Consider the following 21,060-nt stretch of genomic DNA (forward strand, 5'->3'; position numbering starts at 1 on the left):
TAAGCTTTTTAAATAATTTATTAAAAAAGCTCTGCAGGATGCGTACAAAACACCCATTTATAGGATTTGATGTGTGGCATCCACTTAAATTGAAAATCCATTGGAAAAGAGTGGACTAATGTGATACTGAAATCAATGGTTTGTGTTCTATATCGGTACAGCCCAACAGCTTGCCTCCAGAGTACAGAATAAAAGAGCTGGATCATGCTTGAAAATCAGACATGTTACACAGATGTTGACTGACACCTGATGGTTTAAAGTAATGTATTAGTATTATTGTTGAATGAGAAAAGTGAACACTAGAAACTTGTGATGAGAAATATTAGATTTGGAATCTGTGTACAGAGCATTGTAGTGACATCATCTTGAACCATTTGGAAGGAACACAATACATTTCCAGATGAATCACTTCCCCCAGAGCCAAACTTTATTAGGCAAGCTGGTGATACATGTTAACTGTGTACTATGCTAATTCAGGATACCGTGAAAACATTGTGAGAAACAACAACCACAATCTACATCTGAATTCATTAGCAAATTGCATAGATTATTGGCTACACTACTTTAATAAAATATAGAAGATATCACAGGAGGTTGGTGGCGAACGGGGGAGAACGGGCTCGTGGTAATGACTTGAGTGGAATGGTATCAAATACATCAAACATGGTTTCCATGTGTTTGATGCCATTCCATTTGCTCCGTTCTCCCCTCCGCAGCCTCCACTGGAAGACATACACAAAATGCATTTTGAGGGCCACAAAGGGAGACAGAGTTGGTATTTCTACAGTATGTCCACAGTATTACAGGTTACTGATCTGATCTAATCTACTGATCTGTACTAGGCTGCTGATCTGTACTAGTGATACTAAATGCTCCGACAGCAGTGATATTAAAAACATAACAGATAGTGGGCAATAATACCTATATCCTGAGTGGGTGATCTGAGTTATGCTCAGATAGATGCTGCTCTTCCAGCTGACCCAGTGTTGTTGACAGAGCACCATGCAGGCAGACATGCTAGTTGTTAATAGACAAACTGTCTGGATCCATGTCTGTTTTATACCATTGGGTCTCACCTCTGGTTGACATCTTAGAGAGGTGACATGAAAACAAACACTGAGACCGATCCATTGTGATTCAAACTGAGGCTGCTCTCAGACACAGATTAAGCCTAGTCCCGGACTAAAAGCTATTATAATACATGTTTCAATGCATGCGTTTTAGTCCAGGATCAGGATTAATCTGTGTCCAGGAAACCAGCCCTTAATGAGCATGGATGTTTTTACCATCGAGATGCTATTCCATTACCATACCAGACTCGCTTTCTACTCGAACGTGGGCCAGTGACCCATCTCTGCTGTCAGTTGTGGCAGGGTTGAGAACTCTAAAGGGTTTGAAATCATTTAATTAATTCCAATGTCTTTTCCCTCCTGGTTACCTCTTTTCTGAGGCCTGCAGCACCTGTTCGTAGGGTGGAGGAGGGAGGTTGCAGTAGGCGGGAGGGGGAGGGTGTGGGTAGGGTGCTGCCATGTGGGAGGGGTGGACCGGGTGGGGATGGGCCTGTATGGGGTATGTAGGGGTGAGGATCATCCCTCCTGAGGCTCCATAGTTTTGCATGCCGGGCTGCTGCAGTCCTAGAGGACAAAGAGAGAAATTAATGGAATTTACCATGGTCACCATCTATGCACGGTGTATTGTCATATTTTGTTTCGTAATGTTGACGTAAATAACGGGGCCAGCAATACAGGGCAGATCACAACACACACAATACCACTATCCTATAGACTTCTGCATTGTGACTGCTACATTTCCTGACTGCTATTGTGAAAGCTGAACTGATGATGTTCATGAGTGATGTTTGAGTGATGATGAGTGCTGTTTGGGTTTAGAGAGTATGTGTTACAGGCATGAATATGAATAAGCAGCATTTCTCTCCAACAGCTCAGTCTCCATTGGTCCACTCAGGGACAAGGATGGACCATGGTGCAGCACTGAACTAGAACATATTACATTTTACACCTCAACACATAACATATGGAATATTAGCACTATTATGTTTCACTCCAATTCCCTCCAGAGCCAGAACATTAAATATTAATGCCAATATTTCCAGGTCAGTGACTGCAGGGGCTTGGAGGAGAGTGTGTGTGTATGAGAGAAAGAGGAGAAGGGAATAGGGTGCCATTTGGAACGCAGATCCAGAATCAATAGTAGAGTCAATCACTGTACTGTATGAGATCAGAGACACAGGTCCCATCTGTTACGATATCAGAAGTTACTGAGGACTGGAGCAAACTGAGAAAAGTTCCTTTGTACTGCTGTGTATAAATTACTGTGGAATAGTTAGCAATTAAATGAGAAGGAGACAAGGACATGAGTAGATGGGGGGGGGGAGTGGGAGATAAATTGAAGGAGATTTGGAGAGAGGATGTGGGAGTGGGGAGTTGAACGAGAAAATGAAGGAGGTGTACTTGGAAAGAAATAGGATATATAGTGAGGGCAGGGAGAATGGGAGAGGGATTGGATGTATAAGTATGATATGAAGAGGATGAAGTGGAGGAAGAGAACATGACACAAGGCGGTTGGTGTGACTGTGACTCACCTGAAGCTGTCATTGGGTGTCTGGTGAATGACACATTGAAGGTGTCCTCAGGAAGTGGGGAGGGGTTCAGGCGTCTGCGGATGAAAAATCCTGCCCCACAGCAGAACAACACGCCCATCATCAGCAGTAGCCTGCAAACACAGACAGCAAAACTTGAACGTTTATTCAGAACTTTATACGAGCTCCGTCAACTCCAATGCAATATGTACATAGCCTTACAGCCAGAATGAGATATATGAAAGAAAGAGAGAGCTGGAAGATTTTCTGACCTTACGAGGAAAAGAGACCTCCATGCATCGAGTCCTCTGACATCAATGGTAGTCTTTGAAAGACCTTATATGCTCAATTTAATGGCGTTAGAGAGTTCATCCTTGACAGTCTGGACTCTTATTACACAAGTAAAATAATATCCCAATAGCCCAGTATCGATATAAATTGGACAATCGTGTACAGTACCAGTCTTTTTTGATGTCTTCACTATTATTCTTAAATGTAGAAAATAGTCAAAATAAAGAAAAACCCTTGAATGAGTAGGTGTGTCCAAACTTTTGACTGGTACTGTATATTTCAAAGCAGCTCTGTGTCTCCAAAACGTCCTTATAATAGTGTTATTGAATAGTGTTATTGAATCTATTGAAAAGACGGGACATGGATAATATACATCTTGCTGGCTTTTCTACGCATCGTCTAGACCGGACGGCAGCTTTGGGTAAAGCGAAGGGAGGAGGTGTGTGTCTCTTTGTTAACAACAGCTGATTCATGATCTCTAATGTTAAGGAAGTCTCAAGTTTTTGCTCACCTGAGAATACCTCCTTATAAGCTGCAGACCATAGTATTTACCAAGAGAGTTTTAATCTATATCTTTCGGAGCTGTCTATTTACCACCACAAACTGATGCTGGCAGTAAGTCCATACTCAACGTGCCATAAGCAAACTTGAAAATGCATATGCAGCTTCTTGTGACTGGTGATTTTAACGCAGGGAAACTGAAATCCATTTGACCTCATTTTTACCAGCATGTAACTTGTGCAACTAGAGGCGACAAAACTCTAGATCACCATTACACCACAAACAAAATGCGTACAACTATCTCCCTCGCCCTCCATATGTCAAATCTGACCATAACTCTATCCTCCTGATTCCTGCTGACAAGCAAAAACTCAAACAGGAATTACCAGCTCAATACAGAAGTGGTCCGATGAAGCGGATGCTAAGCCGTAGGACTGTTTCGCAAGCAGACTGGAATATAGTCCGGGATTCATCCGATAACATTGAGGAGTTTACTACATCAGTCACCGGTTTCATTAATAAGTGCATTAACGACATTGTCCCCACAGTGATCGTACATGTCTCAACCCAAAGCCATGGATTACAGGCAACATCCGCACTGAGCTAAAGGCTAGAGCTGCCACTTTCAAGGAATGGAACACTAATCTGGACCCAGTCTGTAATACCTACATGTTTCAAGCAGACCACCATAGTCCCTGTGGTGTGCCCAAGAACACCAAGGTAACTTGTCTAAATGATTATTGCCACAGAGTACTAACATCTGTAGCCATGAAATTCTTTGAAAGGCTGGTCAAGGCTCACATCAACACCATTATCCCAGACACCCCGAACACACTCAAATTCGCATACTGCCCAAACAGATCCACAGATGACGCAATCTCTATTGCACTCCAGACCGCCCTCTCCCACCTGGATAAGAGGAACACCTATGTGAGATTGCTGTTGATTGACTACAGCTCAGCGTTCAACACCATAGTGCCCTCCAAGCTCATCAATAAGCTCAGGACCCTGGGACTGAACACCTCCCTCTGCAACTGAATCTTGGACTTCCTGACCGCCTCCTCCAGGTGGTGAAGGTGGGCAACAACACATCCGCTACGCTGGTCATCAACACGGTGGCCCCTCGGGTGTGTGCTTAGTCCCTTCCTGTACTCCCTGTTCACCCATGACTGCGTGGTCGCGCACAACTCCAACACCATCATTAAGTTTGCTGACGACAAGACGGTGGTAGGCCTGATCACCGACAACGATGAGACAACCTATAGGGAGGAGGTTAGTGACCTGGCAGTGTGGTGCCAGGACAACAACCTTTCCCTCAACGTCAGCAAGACAAAGGAGCTGATCGTTGACTACAGGAAATGTAGGGCCGAGCACACTACAACCATACAATCCCAAATAGCTACCCGGACTATCTGCATTGATCCTCTTTTGAACCAACTTTAAGTCATCACATACGCTGCTGCTACTGCTTATTATCTATCCTATTGCCTAGTCACTTTACCCCTACCTACAGTGGGTATAGAAAGTCACCACCCCCTTTCAAAATGTTCACCTTTTGTTGCCTTACAGCCTGAAATGAAAACACATCAAATTTGACTTTTTCAGTCCGTCCCTACAAACTGGATGACCGGGCAAGGAGGAGACTGATCAGAGAGGCTGCCAAGAAGCCAATGGCGACTTTGAAGGAGCTTCAGGCCTATTTGGCAAAGACTGGTCAATGTGTGCATATGACCACAATATCACAAGCGCTCCACAAATCTGGCTTCTATGAGAGGGTGGCAAGAAAAAAAACACTACTCAAAAAAAGTCACATTAGGTCTTGTTTGAGCTTTGCCAAAAAGCACTTTGTAGATTCCAAGGCCAAGTGGCAAAAGGTGCTGTTGTCAGATGAGACCAAAATGTAACTTTTTGGCCTGAACGCGAAACGATATGTCTGATGAAAACCCAATACATCTTTACACCCAAAGAACACCATGCCTACAGTAAAGGCAAAGCGGTGGCAGCATCCTGTTGTGGGGTTGTTTCTCTTCAGCAGGGGCTGGAGCACTTGTCAGGATAGAAAGGAAAATGAACAGTGCAAAATACCGACAGATTCTTGAGGAGAACCTGCAGCCTTGAATGTCCTTGAGTGGCCTAGTCAGAGCCCCGACATAAATGACTTAAAGAGTGCAGTCCATGAGCAGTCACCATGCAATTTGACTGAGCTTGAACAATTCTGCAAGGAAGAATGGACAAATATTGCACAGTCTATGTGTGCAAAGTTAGTAGAGACGTATACAAAGAGACTCATGGCTGGTATTCAAGCAAAATGTGGTTCGACCAAGTATTATCTCAGGGTCGTGTTCACTTATCCAAATAGGGTATTTTGTTGTTTTAATTTTAATTAATTTTCAGATAAAAAAATATAAAAAAATATTTACCAGGATATTGTGGGTTACTGTGTGTAAATAAAGATTTGATGTGTTTCATTTCAGGCTGTAAGGCAACAAAAGGTGAACATTTTGAAAGGGGGTGGTGACTTTCTGTATCCACTATATATGTACATACAGTGCCTTCAGAAAGTATTCACACCCCTTTACTTTTCCAGATTTTGTTGGGGTACAGCCTGAATTTAAAATGGATTACATTTAGATTTTGTGTCACTTATCTACACACAATACCCCATAATGTCAAAGTGGAATTTTGTTTGTAGAATTTTAGGGAAATTCATAAAAAATTTAAATATGAAATGTCTTAAGTATTATTATTATAAGTATTCAAACCCTTTGTTATGGCAAGCCTAAACAAGTTCAGGGGAATAAATGTGCTTAAAAAAATCCCATAAGTTGCATGAACTCATTCTGTGTTCAATAATATTGGTTAACATGATTTTTTAATGACTACCCCATATAAATGTTAGAAATCTCTTCAACTTTGACGTTATAGTATTTTTGGTTGATCAAAAATGACAAGTCAATCCATTTTAATCCCAATTTGTAACAACAAAATGTGTGAATACTTTCTAAAGGTACTATATCTACCTCAATTACCTCATACCCCTGCACATCGACTCGGTACTGGTCCTCAGTGTATAAAGACAAGTCATCGTTAGCCCACTCATTGTGTATTTAGTTCTCATGCTATAATTGTTCTATTATTTCTCTCTGCATTGTTGGGAAGGTAACATAAGTAAGCATTTCATTGTTAGTTTACACCTGTTGTTTTACAAAGCATGTGATAACAACATTTGATTTGAGGTGAAGGATTTGATGTTAAAAATATAGTATAAGGACCTTCCTCTCAAACAGGTGTACTGAACTAAAGAACAAACTAAAGTCAATATGAACCTCTACGCTGAAGCATGAACAGTCATGCACTAGTTTGTTCACCCGCACCCGCTTGTAATTGCTAATAACCCCTCCATGAATGGGCAAGACAATAGATTTAAGTGCCTTTGAACGGGGTATGGTAGTAGGTGCCAGGCGCACCAGTTTGAGTATGTCAAGAACTACAATTCTGCTGGGTTTTTCATGCTCAACAGTTTCCCGTGTGTATTAAGAATGGTCCACCACCCAAAGGACATCCAGCGAACTTGACACAACTGTGGGAAGCATTAGAGTCAACATGAGCCAGCATGCTTTCAACACCTTGTAGTCCATGGCCCAAAAATTGAGACTGTTCTGAGGGCAAAAGGGGGTGCAACTCAATATTAGGAAGATGTTCCTAATGTTTTGTACAATCAGTATAAGTCTCTGTTTATAAAATCAGACATTTTGGTAGGCTATTTCTTAGTCAACTTGTCTATAATTAGATACATGTAGCTTCTCTTGTCATTATATGTTTCCATAGAAGACTAAATAAACCCTAGCTCACCAGAATATTGGTACGTCTGCTTCCCACTAACAATCTCAAACACGTAGATCCCCTGAACGCAGCTCACTCTCCAGCTCACACTCTCAAACACATAGATCCCCTGAACGCAGCTCACTCCAGATCCCAATAACCTGAATTCTGATCACCTGTTCACACACCTGTATGCATCATTGTGAGGTATTGTTTGTTTTGTGACACACTTCTAGTTGGCGCTCTGTTTTTCCTGTAATTCAAACCTCCCGTGTATGATAGTTTTTGCATACATCACTAATGATGCCTTTTGCCTATTCCCTGCCTGTACCTTAGCTTATTGGATTTCCTGTTATCAACCTATTGCCTGATCTCCCGGATGACGTTACTAGCCTTTTCCCTGCCTGTACTGTTGCCTTTTTGGACCCCCTGTGTATGACCATCTGTCTGCCCCTGGACCCAGCTACCTGCCTCCTCCTGTGGTCCTTTACAAATAAAACACCAGCTGTCTGTCTCCCCTCGTGTTCATTACAAATATCATAAATCAATAGAATGAATGCTTCAATCTAGGATGAACAAAAATATAAACGAAACATGCAAACATTTCAAGATTTTACTGTAACTCATTTTACTGTAACTCATTACAGTTCATATAAAGAAATCAGTCAATTGCAATAAATTCATTAGGCCCTAATCCATGGTTATCTATGGATTTCAAATGGCTGGGCAGGAGGGAAGCCATGGGTGGGCCTGTGAGGGGAGCCAGGTCCAGCTAATCAGAATGTGTTTTTCCACACTAATGGGCTTTTTTACATATAGAAATAATCCTCAGTTTCATCAGCTGTTCGGGCGGCTGGTCTCAGACGATCCCGCAGGTGAAGAAGCCGGTTTGGAGGTCCTGGCCTGGCCTGGTTACACGTGGTCTGTGAATTTTTGTCCGGTTGGACGTACTGCCAAATTCTCTTAGACGACGTTGGAGGCGGTTTATGGTAGAGAAATTAACATAAATTCTCTGGCAACAGCTCTGGTGGACATTCCTGCAGTCAGTATGCCAATTGCCTACTCCCTCAAAACTTGAGACATCTGTGGAATTGTGTTCCGTGACAAAACTGCACATTTTAGAGTGGCCTTTTATTGTCCCCAACATAAGAGCACTTGTATAATGATCATGCTGTTTAATCAGCTTCTTGATATGCTACACCTTGATATGCTACACCTTGATATGCTACACCTTGATATGCTACACCTTGATATGCTACACCGGTGGATGGATTATGTTTGCCAATTAAAAATGCTCACATTTCTGGGATCTTTAATTTCTGCTCATGAAACATGGGATCAACACTTTACATGTTGCGTTTATATTTTTGTTCAGGATATATAGTTGACATCAGTAAAGTTTTTCTCTCTAATCTCTACTTTCGCGGAGCAAAGACGTTTAGGGACCGGGGAGAGAATGCAATAACTCTACCAAAAAAAATGGAACGATTTTCTGTGCAAAATGTCCAACTGACATCAGTTTGACCGGTTTGAAGATAGAACTGCTAAAGAGGGCGGAGTTGCAATCTACTGCAGAGATAGCCTGCAGAGTTCTGTCATACTATCCAGGTATATGCCCAAACAGTTCGAGCTTCTACTTTTAAAAATCCATCTCTCCAGAAATAAGTCTCTCACTGTTTCCGCTTGTTTTAGACCCTGACCAACTTGCCCTCTAAATACACCTCTGCTGTTTTCAACCAGGATCTCAGTGATCACTGCCTCATTGCCTGCGTCCGTTATGGGTCCATGGTCAAACAACCTGGCCCAGATATCCTGGAAGGATATTGATCTCATCCCGTCTGTAGAGGATGCCTGGTTGTTCTTTAAAAATGCTTTCCTCACCATCTTAAATAAGCATGCCCCTTTAAATTTTTTTAACAGATATAGCCCTTGGTTCACTCCAGACTTGACTGCCCTTGACCAGCACAAAAACATCCTGTGGCGGACTGCACTAGCATCGAATAGTCCCCGTGATATGCAACTTTTCAGGAAAGTCAGGAACCAATATACACAGTCGCTTAGAAAAGCAAAGGCTAGCTTTTCAAACAGAAATTTGCATCCTGCAGCACTAATTCCAAAAAGTTTTGGGACACTGTAAAGCCCATGGAGAATGAGAGCACCTCCTCCCAGCTGCCCACTGCACTGAGGCTAGGAAACGATAAATCCACGATAATTGTGAATTTCTTTTTTTTTTTACCCTTTTTTTCTCCCCAATTTCGTGGAATCCAATTGGTAGTAGTTACAGTCTTGTCTCATCGCTGCAACTCCTGTACGGACTCGGGAGAGACGAAGGTCGAGAGCCATGCGTCCTCCGAAACACAACCCAACCAAGCCACACTGCTTCTTGACACATTGCCCATCCAACCCGGAAGCCAGCCGCACCAATGTGTCAGAGGAAACACCGTACACCTGGCGACCGTGTCAGCATGCACTGTGCCCGGCCCGCCACAGGAGTCACTAGTGCGCGATGAGACTACTAACACTACTTCCGTGGCCACCAACTGCTCTTAAATGCTAGTAAAAACGAAATGCATGCTCTTCAACCGATCACTGCCCACACCCGCCCGCCCAACTAGCATCACTACTCTGGACGGCTCGGACTTAGAATATGTGGACAACTACAAATACCTAGGTGTCTGGCTAGACTGTAAACTCTCCTTTCAGACTCATATTAAGCATCTCCGATGCACAATTAAATCTAGAATCGGCTTCCTATTTCGCAACAAAGCCTCCTTCACTCATGCTGCCAAACATACCCCCGTAAAACTGACTATGCTACCGATCCTTGACTTCGGGGATGTCATTTACAAAATATCCTCCAACACTCTACTCAGTAAATTGGATGCAGTCTCTCACAGTGCCATCCGTTTTGTCACCAAATCTCCATATACTACCCACCACTGCGACCTGTATGCTCTCGTTGGCTGGTCCTCGCTACATATTCGTAGCCACACCCACTGTATCCAGGTCATCTATAAGTCTTTGCTAGGTAAAGCTCCGCCTTATATCAGCTCACTGGTCACCATAGCAACACCCACCCGTAGCAAGCGCTCCAGCAGGTATATTTCACTGGTCACCCCCAAAGTAAACACCTCATTTGGCCGCCTTTCCTTCCAGTTCTCTGCTGCCAATGACTGCAACGAATTGCAAAAATCGCTGAAGTTGGAGACTTATATCTCCATCACTAACTTTAAGCGTCAGCTGTCAGAGCATCTTACTGATCGCTGCAGCTGTACACAGACAATCTGTAAATAGCCCATCCAACTACCTACCTCATCCCCTTATTTGATTTTGTTTTTCTGTTCTTTTGCACACCGGTATTTCTACTTGCACATCCTTATCTGCACATCTATCACTCCAGTGTTAATTGCTCAATTGTAATTACTTATTTATTGCCTTACCTCCTTACTTAATTTGCACACACTGTATACGGATTTTTCTATTGTGTTGTGACTGTATGTTTGTTTATCCCATGTGTAAGTCTGTGTTTTTGTTTTTGTCGCACTGCTTTGGTTTATCTTGGCCAAGTCGCAGTTGTAAATGAGAACTTGTTCTCAACTGGCATACCTGGTTAAATAAAGGTGAAAAAAAAATATTTAAAAAATGTATCAGATATTGGATATGGTATAAAGAGTGTGGTCTTTTCTGAAGCCTACAGGCTGGAGATAAAATGTATGACAATGTAATGAGAAGGGACACTTTTTACATCATGCAGGTTTCTCAGATCAAACAGCCTAACCTATGTGGGCATAATCAAATAAAATGTGAACTGTCATGTTAACAAACAACATATCCTAAAATCAGAACAGGCCAAAGTAAAATGGACATTATGGAATGGACAATCACTGTTGTCTAGGTGTTTCACCCTATTGTCATGATCAGTGGTTTCAAGTTTGTTTCTGTACATTTTTTTGACAAGCTGATTACAGCGAGAAGAATTTGCTTCTGCATTACCCCCTGTGTAAAGACATTGCGAATAGGCTCACGATAAATCCTGATAAAGTTGGGTAACTGATACTCAGTGCATAAACAGTAAAATTGATTAGTCACAGGAATCAGGACAAATAAAGCCAGCGCAATGGCCTGTTTTACAAACGGTGGGCCTACCACATGGATGGGCATCCATAAAATGCCCTTGGGCCGACATGGTAGGCTACAACCTAGTAAGCACAAGCAGACATCTTTTGGATGTTTTTTTTTGGTATTGCCCAGTTTTAGTTTTTTGGTGTTTTACAAATGGTAGGCTTACCACATAGATGGGCATTCATGAAATTCAATTTCAGGCAACACTGTAGGCTACGCCTCAGTAAACATGGACCAACACCGACGCCTTTTGGACATCTTTTCTTGGTGCAGTTCCAGACCGGCCTTGATTTCCACATCCACTGACATTGGTTTTTGACATCTATAAATTACATATTTTCAACTTTCATTCAGAACCAAATATGAGCCTGATTTCAACCCCCCCCCCCCCCCCCCCCCTCAACGTCTGGAAAAGATGCCTTTTCAGCATCCTAGAAAATATACATTTGAACATACAGAAAATACCTTTCACCCTTCACGTTGAAATACTATATATTCACGCCTAGAATAAAAACCTCCAGGCTTGCGTCCTAACTGCCAATTTATTGGGAAAAAATAAAGAATTACAGGGAGCAGTTTGAAAAAAACGAATCCTGTCTGAATCATCCTCTGGAATAACTGACATTCTGGATTAATAATTATATAACCAACGTTCTCTAGTAATACTAGTTCTGTGCGAATAGGTCTTTGGTCTAAAGAGAGCAAGGGTTGAGGGAATAGGGAATGTTTTTCCTAAACAAATTAGGGATTTCGGAAACATAACTTTTCACTCAGAAATAGCTTTAATTATGTTGCACCTTCAGCAACATGGACAGGGCAATAAACACTTTGATGTTCTGTGGTGTTCGCTGCAGGAGGGAGGAGAAAGAGACAACTGGATGCTAGTCAGAGTCACTCCATGTTTTTTTTTTTAACACAGCGCAGCAAGTCTTAGCCTGGCCCAGCACTATCAAATCAATTGCTAGTCATTTGTGTGTCTTCATTATTTAATCAAACTGTGTGCTTAAATCATCAGACAAGCGCAGTGAATATTGTTGATTTGATTAAAACACATAGGATGTGTCAATATATGGAAAATATACGTTTAAAATGTCGACCAATCGATTGGTGAAAGAACAGACGATTCTTGGTCGACCAAGCTTTGTTTTAGTCGGGACAGCCCTAATGCATGCACAGAGCAGTTTCTACAATGACTGAATTGCATATTAAGATCATGTCATAACAATCAACCCACTTGGCACACGCTGATCAATCAATGTTGTTTCCACAATGAAATTACATTGACCCAACGATGTTGAATTGACGTCTGTGCCCAGTGGGAAGCATTTCACTGTGAGCCAGCGTAGCTATTCTAAGCTGAAGCAAGAAACCCTCACGTGAGGGGCATGGTCTAAGCAAAAACAAAGGTGCTCCCATAGGACCATAAACTCCATGAACAAACCAGTGGCTTATGCATAAATGCACACAAGTACATACAGGGGCTAAGTTGGGTAGAGACAGAGAGAGAAGAGGGGCGAGAGAGAGAGTGCGAGTGAGAGAGTAAGAGAGAGAAAGCGAGAGAGACAAAGAGAAAAGAGAGAGATAGAGCATGGAGGGGAGTATGAGGAAGGAGGGAGTATATTAAATAGAGTAGGATGAGAAGCTAGACTGGCAGGCTAGTCTTGGGGGAACTCACCAGAAGTACCATAGTCTCTGGATGGAGAGAGCTCGGACACAGCACCGCGTCCCACAACAGTCCTCATACGACCGGCATCTACAACAAACAAACAAACACACAGAGAGAGAGAGAGAGAGAGAGAGAGAGAGAGAGAGAGAGAGAGAGGAGAGAGAGAGAGAGAGAGAGAGAGAGAGAGAGAGAGAGAGAGAGAGAGAGAGAGAGAGAGAGAGAGAGAGAGAGAGAGAGAGAGAGAGAGAGAGAGAGAGAGAGAGAGAGAGAGAGAGAGAGAGAGGAGAGAGAGAGAGAGAGAGAGAGAGAGAGAGAGAGAGAGAGAGAGAGAGAGAGAGAGAGAGAGAGAGAGAGAGAGAGAGAGAGAGAGAGAGAGAGGAGAGAGAGAGAGAGAGAGAGAGAGAGAGAGAGAGAGAGAGAGAGCTTTAATTACAATCACCAGCATCTAGAATACTGAGAGAGAAGGCTTTTGTACAAACAGTACAGTCCTCCAATAACCCTCTCAAAACACATTCAGAAAATGGAAGTTCTCATATGCACAGTACTGAGATAAAAGTCTGAGACAAATACCAAGAGGCCCAGGAGAATAGACATATGAAGCAGATGACAAACGCTCTGCAGTCTAAGATGAATATTAAGTAAACTATTGAGGGAGCACTAGGATTAGTTCCATTTTAATTTCAGTTTGTCTTGAGTCCCTGAGCTGAAGTTGGATATTTACAGTTGAAGTCGGAAGTTTACATACACTTAGGTTGGAGTCATTAAAACTAGTTTTTCAACCACTCCACAAATTCCTTGTTAACAAACTATAGTTTTGGCAAGTCGGTTAGGACATCTACTTTGTGCATGACACAAGTAATTTTCCAACAATTGTTTACAGGCAGATTTTTTTATTTATAATTCACTGTATCACAATTCCACTGTATCACAATTCTTAGTGTCTACATACACTAAGTTGACTGTACCTTTAAACAGCTTGGAAAATTCCAGAGAAGATGTCATGGCTTTAGAAGCTTCTGATAGGCTATTTGACATCATTTGAGTCAATCGGAGGTGTACCTGTGGATGTATTTCAAGGCCTACCTTCAAACTCAGTGCCTCTTTGCTTGACATCATGGAAAAATCAAAAGAAATCAGTCAAGACCTCAGAAAAAAAATTGTAGACCTCCACAAGTCTGGTTCATCCGCCATAAAAAAAAAGCCAGACTATGGTATGCAACTGCACATGGAGACAAATATCGTACTTTTGGAGAAATGTCCTCTGGTCTGATGAAACAAAAATATAACTGTTTGGCCAGATTGACCATCGTTATGTTTGGAGGAAAAAGGGGGAAGCTTGCAAGCCGAAGAACACCATCCCAACCGTGAAGCACGAGGGTGGCAGCATCATGTTGTGGGGGTGCTTTGCTGCAGGTGGGACTGGTGCAATTCACAAATTAGATGGCATCATGAGGCAGGAAAATTACATGGATATATTGAAGCAACATCTCAAGACATCAGTCAGGAAGTTAAAGCTTGGTCGCAAATGGGTCTTCCAAACTGACAATGACCCCAAGCATACTTCCAAAGTTGTGGCAAAATGGCTTAAGGACAACAAAGTCAAGGTATTGGAGTGGCCATCACAAAGCCCTGACCTCAATCCCATAGAAGATTTGTGGGCAGAACTGAAAAAGCTTGTGCGAGCAAGGAGGCATACAAATGCCTTTAATTGTATGGTAGGTTCAACGGAACCAAGAGTTTTCAAGTCTTGTTTCCATTGAACATGCCATGTAAATAAAGGCATTTGAATTAATGATATGAAGAGTGCCTTGGTCCTCCTTTCTTTTTGATGATTTTTTACCCCTTTTACCAAATAACACCTATCTACAAAGACCTACTATTGTTAACCCTAGCAGCACTTCCCTTCCTTTTTTTCCCTATAGGCTCTCATTGTGACTTGACTACTCTGTGCGCGCACACACACACACACACACACACACACACACACACACACACACACACACACACACACACACACACACACACACACACACACACACACACACTGTTTTATATGTCAAATATAGGAACTTTTAGGTAAGAATGAATCATACTTAGTCATTGAAGTAAGTAGAAACTCATTCATTTTAACAAATTACTTTAATAGTTTTTTTCTATGTCGATGGGGCAGTGCTTATTGTGTGAGGCAGAGATGTGATTTGGCAGTTCCAGGCTTCAGATCTGCAATGCACAGAGAGCTGCGGTATCTGATGTTTTCAAGGGCAGATAGCAGCTTCAGTTTTAAACATAGAAGAGAGATGATCTATGGCATCATTACAGATTTCAGAGAAATGTTCACCATCCACTGATCTGCACTGAACATCCAAATCCTCTGGCTAAATAGACGGCAATCCACTTCCATGACAAATCCTCTGGCTAAATAGACGGCAATCCACTTCCATGACAAATCCTCCTCAGCATTTGAAATACTCCCTCTCCTTCTGTCAGTATTTTATACTGTATTTTAACACCAGCAGTACTATAAGTGTGAGAGCTGCATTTCCGGCTTTCAGCATTAAGGCCATCCATTACAGAAGTTATTAGCAGCACAACGCTAGGAGAGGGCATAGAGCTGAGCCAGCATTCTCTTAATAGTGCACTCTTTCAATTCCACAGTCGCCCTGCAATATACTGTATTTCATTAGATCTGTGTGTGCACTATTTTACAGAGGCAATTCGATCCAAATCCCCCAGTCACTGCAGCATGCTAACTCCCAGTAATGCTCTCCTCTCTCTCCTACCATAACTCCAACTCCATCCTTAGGCTTTACATTTTTTATAACTCGTACTGATACACCACCACTGTAGTGCATTTTTAAAAGCTCCTCATACATTGAAAATGAGGCCTTTCTAAAAGCAAGTGGTAGAATTCTGCAGCCAGCCTAGTGGCTAACATGTTTTTAGAATTGCAAAGACTCGGTCTGAAGACTAATTATTTGCCCATTAGTTCAATGATTTAGATAGAAGTCAAAGAGCTTCTCCAATGTGATTTCTCAACCCAGTGGATGCTGTGTAGTCTCAAAAACCCGACCCTCGGCAACACAGTGACTATGGTCTGGTTTCATTGATGGAGTTTTTGGGCATAGAGGAACTACGTCACAGCCTACGTCACTACCTTTCCACTTAAATAAAATACTAAATAGTAGCTAGCAAGATGGAGATCAGAGGTTATTTTTAATGATTGCATTTCGCAAGTGGCTAGTTTGCATCAACTACCTTAACTAAAACCACTGCAAAGGTTTTGCCTGCAAACTTTGGTTCTGAATCCCGACCTTCTGGCATGTCTGCCTCGTGATTTGTTGGGAGTCCCCAGATTCTTTTCACCTTATCAATGTAGGCAGTGACGTAGTTATTCTATGACAAAAGAGTCCATCATAGAAACCAGACCCTAATCACTGTGATGCCTAGGGTCTGGTCCTCGAGACTAGATGCTGTGTTGGATTTGGTGTTTGGATTTGGAAAAGCTACAGCTTATTCATTATTTCCCCTCGCCGCTTCGACGGCATGCTTTTTGAATGACTGCCAAAATGAGTCTGCTGTGATAGTGGAGTGAGTCAAAGGCTGGTATTGACTCATAATAACGTTACCAACCTGGGTGATTTCTCTGTATTCATCCACATCCAGGGACCATTTTCTTTAACCAAACACCACCCGGCCTTTAAACAAGCCAGAGGGAATCAATAGACTGCACTCTTTAAATTCACAAACAGTTTAATCCGAATGGCAGAAGGTTGAAAACTAATAAATATGTCTTGTAAAATATTAATGTCTTACTATTAACAAATAATATACAGTATGCTGCAATGTAATTGTGTCTGTGTCCAGATGAATTATGTTACCCATGTGTATGTACAGTATACTTACATGAAATAGATCGGGTAGCCTCCTTCAAAATACCAGCAGTACTTCTTGGAAGCTGTGCACTGTATATGAGAAGAGGAAAACTGGTCATTGATTTATAGTTGCTGGTATGAAATCAAAGAGCAATCTCAGAGGGAAAATGAAGCATCATTATAAAATCATCTTGAAAGGCAGATAAGAAATGAGAGAACATGTTGAATGGCATTGTGTTGGGCATGTAAACATGTCACCCATGTGAATTCCTTGTAGTTAAATTTCTCTGTGATGTGCCAAATGTGACCACCAAACAGGACTTGGTTGTCTTGTCATTAACATTGGTATTATAAATATCACTTACTGTAAGTAAAGTTCATATTTCATGAACCAAACTTCTATTTCATGCTCTATGTTCAGAGGCCAACTCAAGATGATTGTGAACCGCTGACTGCAAAGTCCAGACGAGACCAGAACCCACTCTGCACACATACAATGCAGCCTCTGTCAGACCAGGCCCAGGGCTTTGTGTATAACAAGCCTCTAAATGAAGTACTGGAGAAAAACAGGCTGTGGACTCACTATTACTGCCCTCACTGGGCATAATCACAAACTATTCCACTGTGTTCTTTTCTGAGGCTCTGGTTTGTATGACGATAAGACGTCCACTTTGTTTGATGTCCTTCCATCACCATTTAAGGCATGTGTGACCTGTGAGGCAAGCCAGCTAGCATTGGCCCTTGTTTAATGGGAGTAATTGTGGGAAACACTCCAGCCTTTTTTTCCACACCAGCCTGCCAGGTGGATGTTTGTGTCCACGGTCAATTGCAGCTAGCAGGGTGTCCCTTCCAAATACAGTCAAGGCAGGGGGACACAAAGGCAGCCCCTGAGCAGGACTGGAGCCTGCCTTTGTGGGCACGGAAAGGACCACAAAGAGCTGTTTGTCACTGCTTCAGCTCAGTGACAATTAACAATGGTTAGCAGAGGAAGAGCTGCCTCGTGTGTGTGTGTGTGTGTGTGTGTGTGTGTGTGTGTGTGTGTGTGTGTGTGTGTGTGTGTGTGTGTGTGTGTGTGTGTGTGTGTGTGTGTGTGTGTGTGTGTGTGTGTGTGTGTGTGTGTGTGTGTGTGTGTGTGTGTGTGTGTGTGGAGGCTCCTCAGAGGAGGAAAGGGAAGACCATCCTACTCAGCAAATTTCATAAAAATAAAAATAGTGAAACATTAAAAAAGGTGATCCTTTTTAGATAAAACTATACAAAATATATTTACATCACCAAATAATTGATTAAAACACACTGTTTTGCAATAACGGTCTACAGTAGTCTCAGCAGCACTCTTTAGGCTAGCACAATGGTGTAGCCAGGGGACAGCTAGCTTCTGTTCTCCTCTGGGTACATTGACTTCAATACAACCTAGGAGGCTCATGGTTCTCAACCCCTTCCATAGACTTACACAGTCATTATGACAACTTCCGGAGGGCGTCCTCCAACCTATCAGAGCTCTTGCAGCATGAGCTGACATGTCCACCCAATCAAAGGATCAGAGAATTAATCTAGTTCTGAAAGCATAAGCTACAGCTAGATAGCACTGCAGTGTATAAAATGTGGTAAATTGTTGTTGACTCAAAGAGAGAGAAAGACAATAGTTGAACAGTTTTGAACAAATTAATTAATTTCAAAATTAAGGAGATGCAAGAGAGAGAAAGAGAGTTAACTATATTTCACAGTTTATATTTTTTTCACTTTCACTTACTTAGCTAGCGTGGAATGCAGCTAGCTAATTTAGCCTACTCAAACACCCGGCTCAAACAGGGTCAGATGCTATGTTAGCTAGCTGGCTATGGGTATCCAACACTGAAACTCTTCCAAGTTAAGGTACGTTTTGTTGTATTAATTTATTACCACCGGGGCCCACCGGTGTAACTGCTAAAGTGCTTGCTGCTGACTGTACACTGTACTGCATGATTGTAGTGGTTTACTAAAGTGTTAGTTCTAGTAGCTATGTTGACTATGACGTGACAATGATGTAGGCTGTGTGTAGCGGTTAGTGGTCATGATATGAAGGTTTGGCTTGGGAAGGTTTTTTCACCTAGATAGATGGAATTATATATACAAGAAGCTGTTTGTATGTGGTTGCTATGAAAATTAATTGCATTTGTGCGTGATCAGGGGTGTTTTCATTGTGCCTTTTCTGTTGAAAAACCTTTCTTAAACGGAAGCAAACGGAACGAAACATGTATAACCATATCTGAATTTTTCCACTCAAAACTCTTGTTTGCAGATGTTGGACTATTGATTACACACTAGATCAGCTAGATGCACGCAAGAGTGTGCAAGGCGGTATTGAATGTGGCACTGTCTATCACCTTGATTACTCAAAATTCTCTCGACCCGAATCACCTACGCTGTAAACCTTTATTCATAGGCTAGGTTGTAGCAACCTCATGAAAATTTGAATATCATGTAGTAGCCTAAACCTATCGATGTTACATTGAGCTGGGTGAATGGAATATGAATGACAGTCATCCAATGTGCTGTAATAAGACATGTTCATAAAACAAAAATCAACCTTCCTCATCTTAAACGTCACCAACCACCACTGGTGTATGTTGTCTCTTATTTGATGGAACTAAATGATCAGCTGCAAGACAAGGCCAAACTAATTCATATTGTGGTAAGATATGATCCAGGCTGATGTAAATATGAGCCCAGTAAGATTGTTACAAATGCTGAATTTTTCAAAAGAATGTTTCATGTCAAGAACATAAAATAGATCTTAATACATTACTACAGAATAGCCTTCGATATACCACTGACTTATGTAACCTTACATAACTGCCTAACTTTCATAGGCCTTAATAGTTTTCAATAGCCTACCATTTCTGCAGCAGCAAGGCACATTGTTATCTTGACATTCAATAAACCCCAGGGCTTTAATTCATATTTGAGAGACCAACGAGTCAGAAGCAAAAAGAGGGCAATAATTCTTCACTTTCACATTGGTTGAATTTATGACTATAAATATCAGATACTCACCTCATCCACTAACCAAAACAGAAATATGATTCCACACAGAACTGCCATAATTGTCGAGATGTCAACACCGGACAGTAGCCTTGTTCACCTAAACACCGTGACAATCCAAAATTCATCAGAAATCATTCTTTGTCCATCTCGTCGCATAGTGCGTTTGCAGTTTGGCGAGCCACGGGCCACGACTGTTTATTTCGCGCTGTCAATCGGTGCCATTGGTTGGTGCGGCTTCAAACAGTCAAGCAATCTGAGCTGATCTGTTCTTCACAGTTGAGTTTGTCACTGGCAATTAGCTTTAGCATCAAATCTTATTGTACATATTATTTTTACAAACGTACGTGTTTTCCCTCTGTACACATACGCGATGATCATGATCCACACGACACGCCCCTACAGTATCCCTAGGAACACTGCACTCAAGGACGCAGAAGCACTGCTCGAAAGCGCTCGCAGACCATCGTTCAGATTTTTTTTTTTTAACCCATGACAGGTTATGACTCCACACTGTCACAACTTCTGTGTCACAACATTTAGATCACACAAATCATATGCAGTATGCAACGCAATGCTATAGAGCCCTCAAAATCAACTCTGGACCTCAAAGCCAGTTCCACTGGGCTTTTTCTTTGTTCCCTTCTTATCAGGGACTGATTTAGACCTGGGACAGAAAACCAGCAGGCTCGGGACCTTGTAGGGTAAGAGTTGAATACCCCTGCTATAGAGGTTTTGTCATTTGTAAGAGTAATGAGTAATGAATGAAGGATTTAATACATTAATATATTTTCTGATCTTATTGGTGTGGGTGTGTATCTACCTTGTCTAAATGTTTCATGAGTAACCCATAGTGTTCTCTCTGATCACCATCAGTTACTCTCTGTGAGTCTCACAACAGAAGTAGATGGCACAGGCAGGAGCAACACTCATGTCCATCGCCTGGCAACCATATATCCTTCAGATCAGACCAGTATCATGCCCCTGGGTCCGGGTTGCAACAGCTTGTGTGCTTGTGAAACATCAATACAGAATAGTCCTCATGCAGGCCTCTACAATGCTTTATTATTGGTGGTTGCCTGCTTAAAGTCATATGCTGTCAATCGGTGCGGCTTCAGACAGTCAAGCTATTGGAGCTGATCTGTTCTTCACAGTTGAGATTGTCA

The 21,060-nt window shown here is 42.0% G+C and overlaps 1 protein-coding gene across 2 annotated transcripts; it reads right to left on the minus strand.

Annotated features, from left to right (window-relative positions):
• Positions 1-405: 405 nt before the first annotated feature.
• On the minus strand, positions 406-20,337 carry LOC129814038 (vesicular, overexpressed in cancer, prosurvival protein 1-like). Of its 2 annotated transcripts, XM_055866795.1 has the most exons (6): positions 19,907-19,923; positions 16,905-16,963; positions 16,632-16,696; positions 13,011-13,088; positions 2,603-2,733; positions 406-1,634 (listed from the first exon to the last, which is right to left on the minus strand). In XM_055866795.1, the coding sequence occupies exons 3-6, from the start codon at positions 16,658-16,660 to the stop codon at positions 1,435-1,437; spliced, it is 438 nt and encodes a 145-aa protein (XP_055722770.1). In that variant the 5' UTR covers positions 16,661-16,696; positions 16,905-16,963; positions 19,907-19,923; the 3' UTR covers positions 406-1,434. The 2 variants fall into 2 exon arrangements, with proteins under 2 accessions (XP_055722770.1, XP_055722769.1); XM_055866794.1 differs by lacking the exon at positions 16,632-16,696 and having other exon boundaries at positions 19,907-20,337.
• Between the last annotated feature and the right edge of the window lie 723 nt (positions 20,338-21,060).

This window comes from Salvelinus fontinalis, chromosome 17 (assembly GCF_029448725.1).
Source record: "Salvelinus fontinalis isolate EN_2023a chromosome 17, ASM2944872v1, whole genome shotgun sequence".
NCBI lineage: Eukaryota > Metazoa > Chordata > Actinopteri > Salmoniformes > Salmonidae > Salvelinus > Salvelinus fontinalis.

Excerpts from the sequence above, each read along its gene's own strand:
- LOC129814038 (XM_055866794.1), bottom strand. The coding sequence starts at position 19,954 with ATGGCAGTTCTGTGTGGAATCATATTTCTGTTTTGGTTAGTGGATGAG. Across the intron at positions 16,964-19,906 it reads TGTTTTGGTTAGTGGATGAG|TGCACAGCTTCCAAGAAGTA; the intron begins GTGAGTATCTGA and ends TCTCATATACAG. Across the intron at positions 1,635-2,602 it reads ACACCCAATGACAGCTTCAG|GACTGCAGCAGCCCGGCATG; the intron begins GTGAGTCACAGT and ends TTTGTCCTCTAG.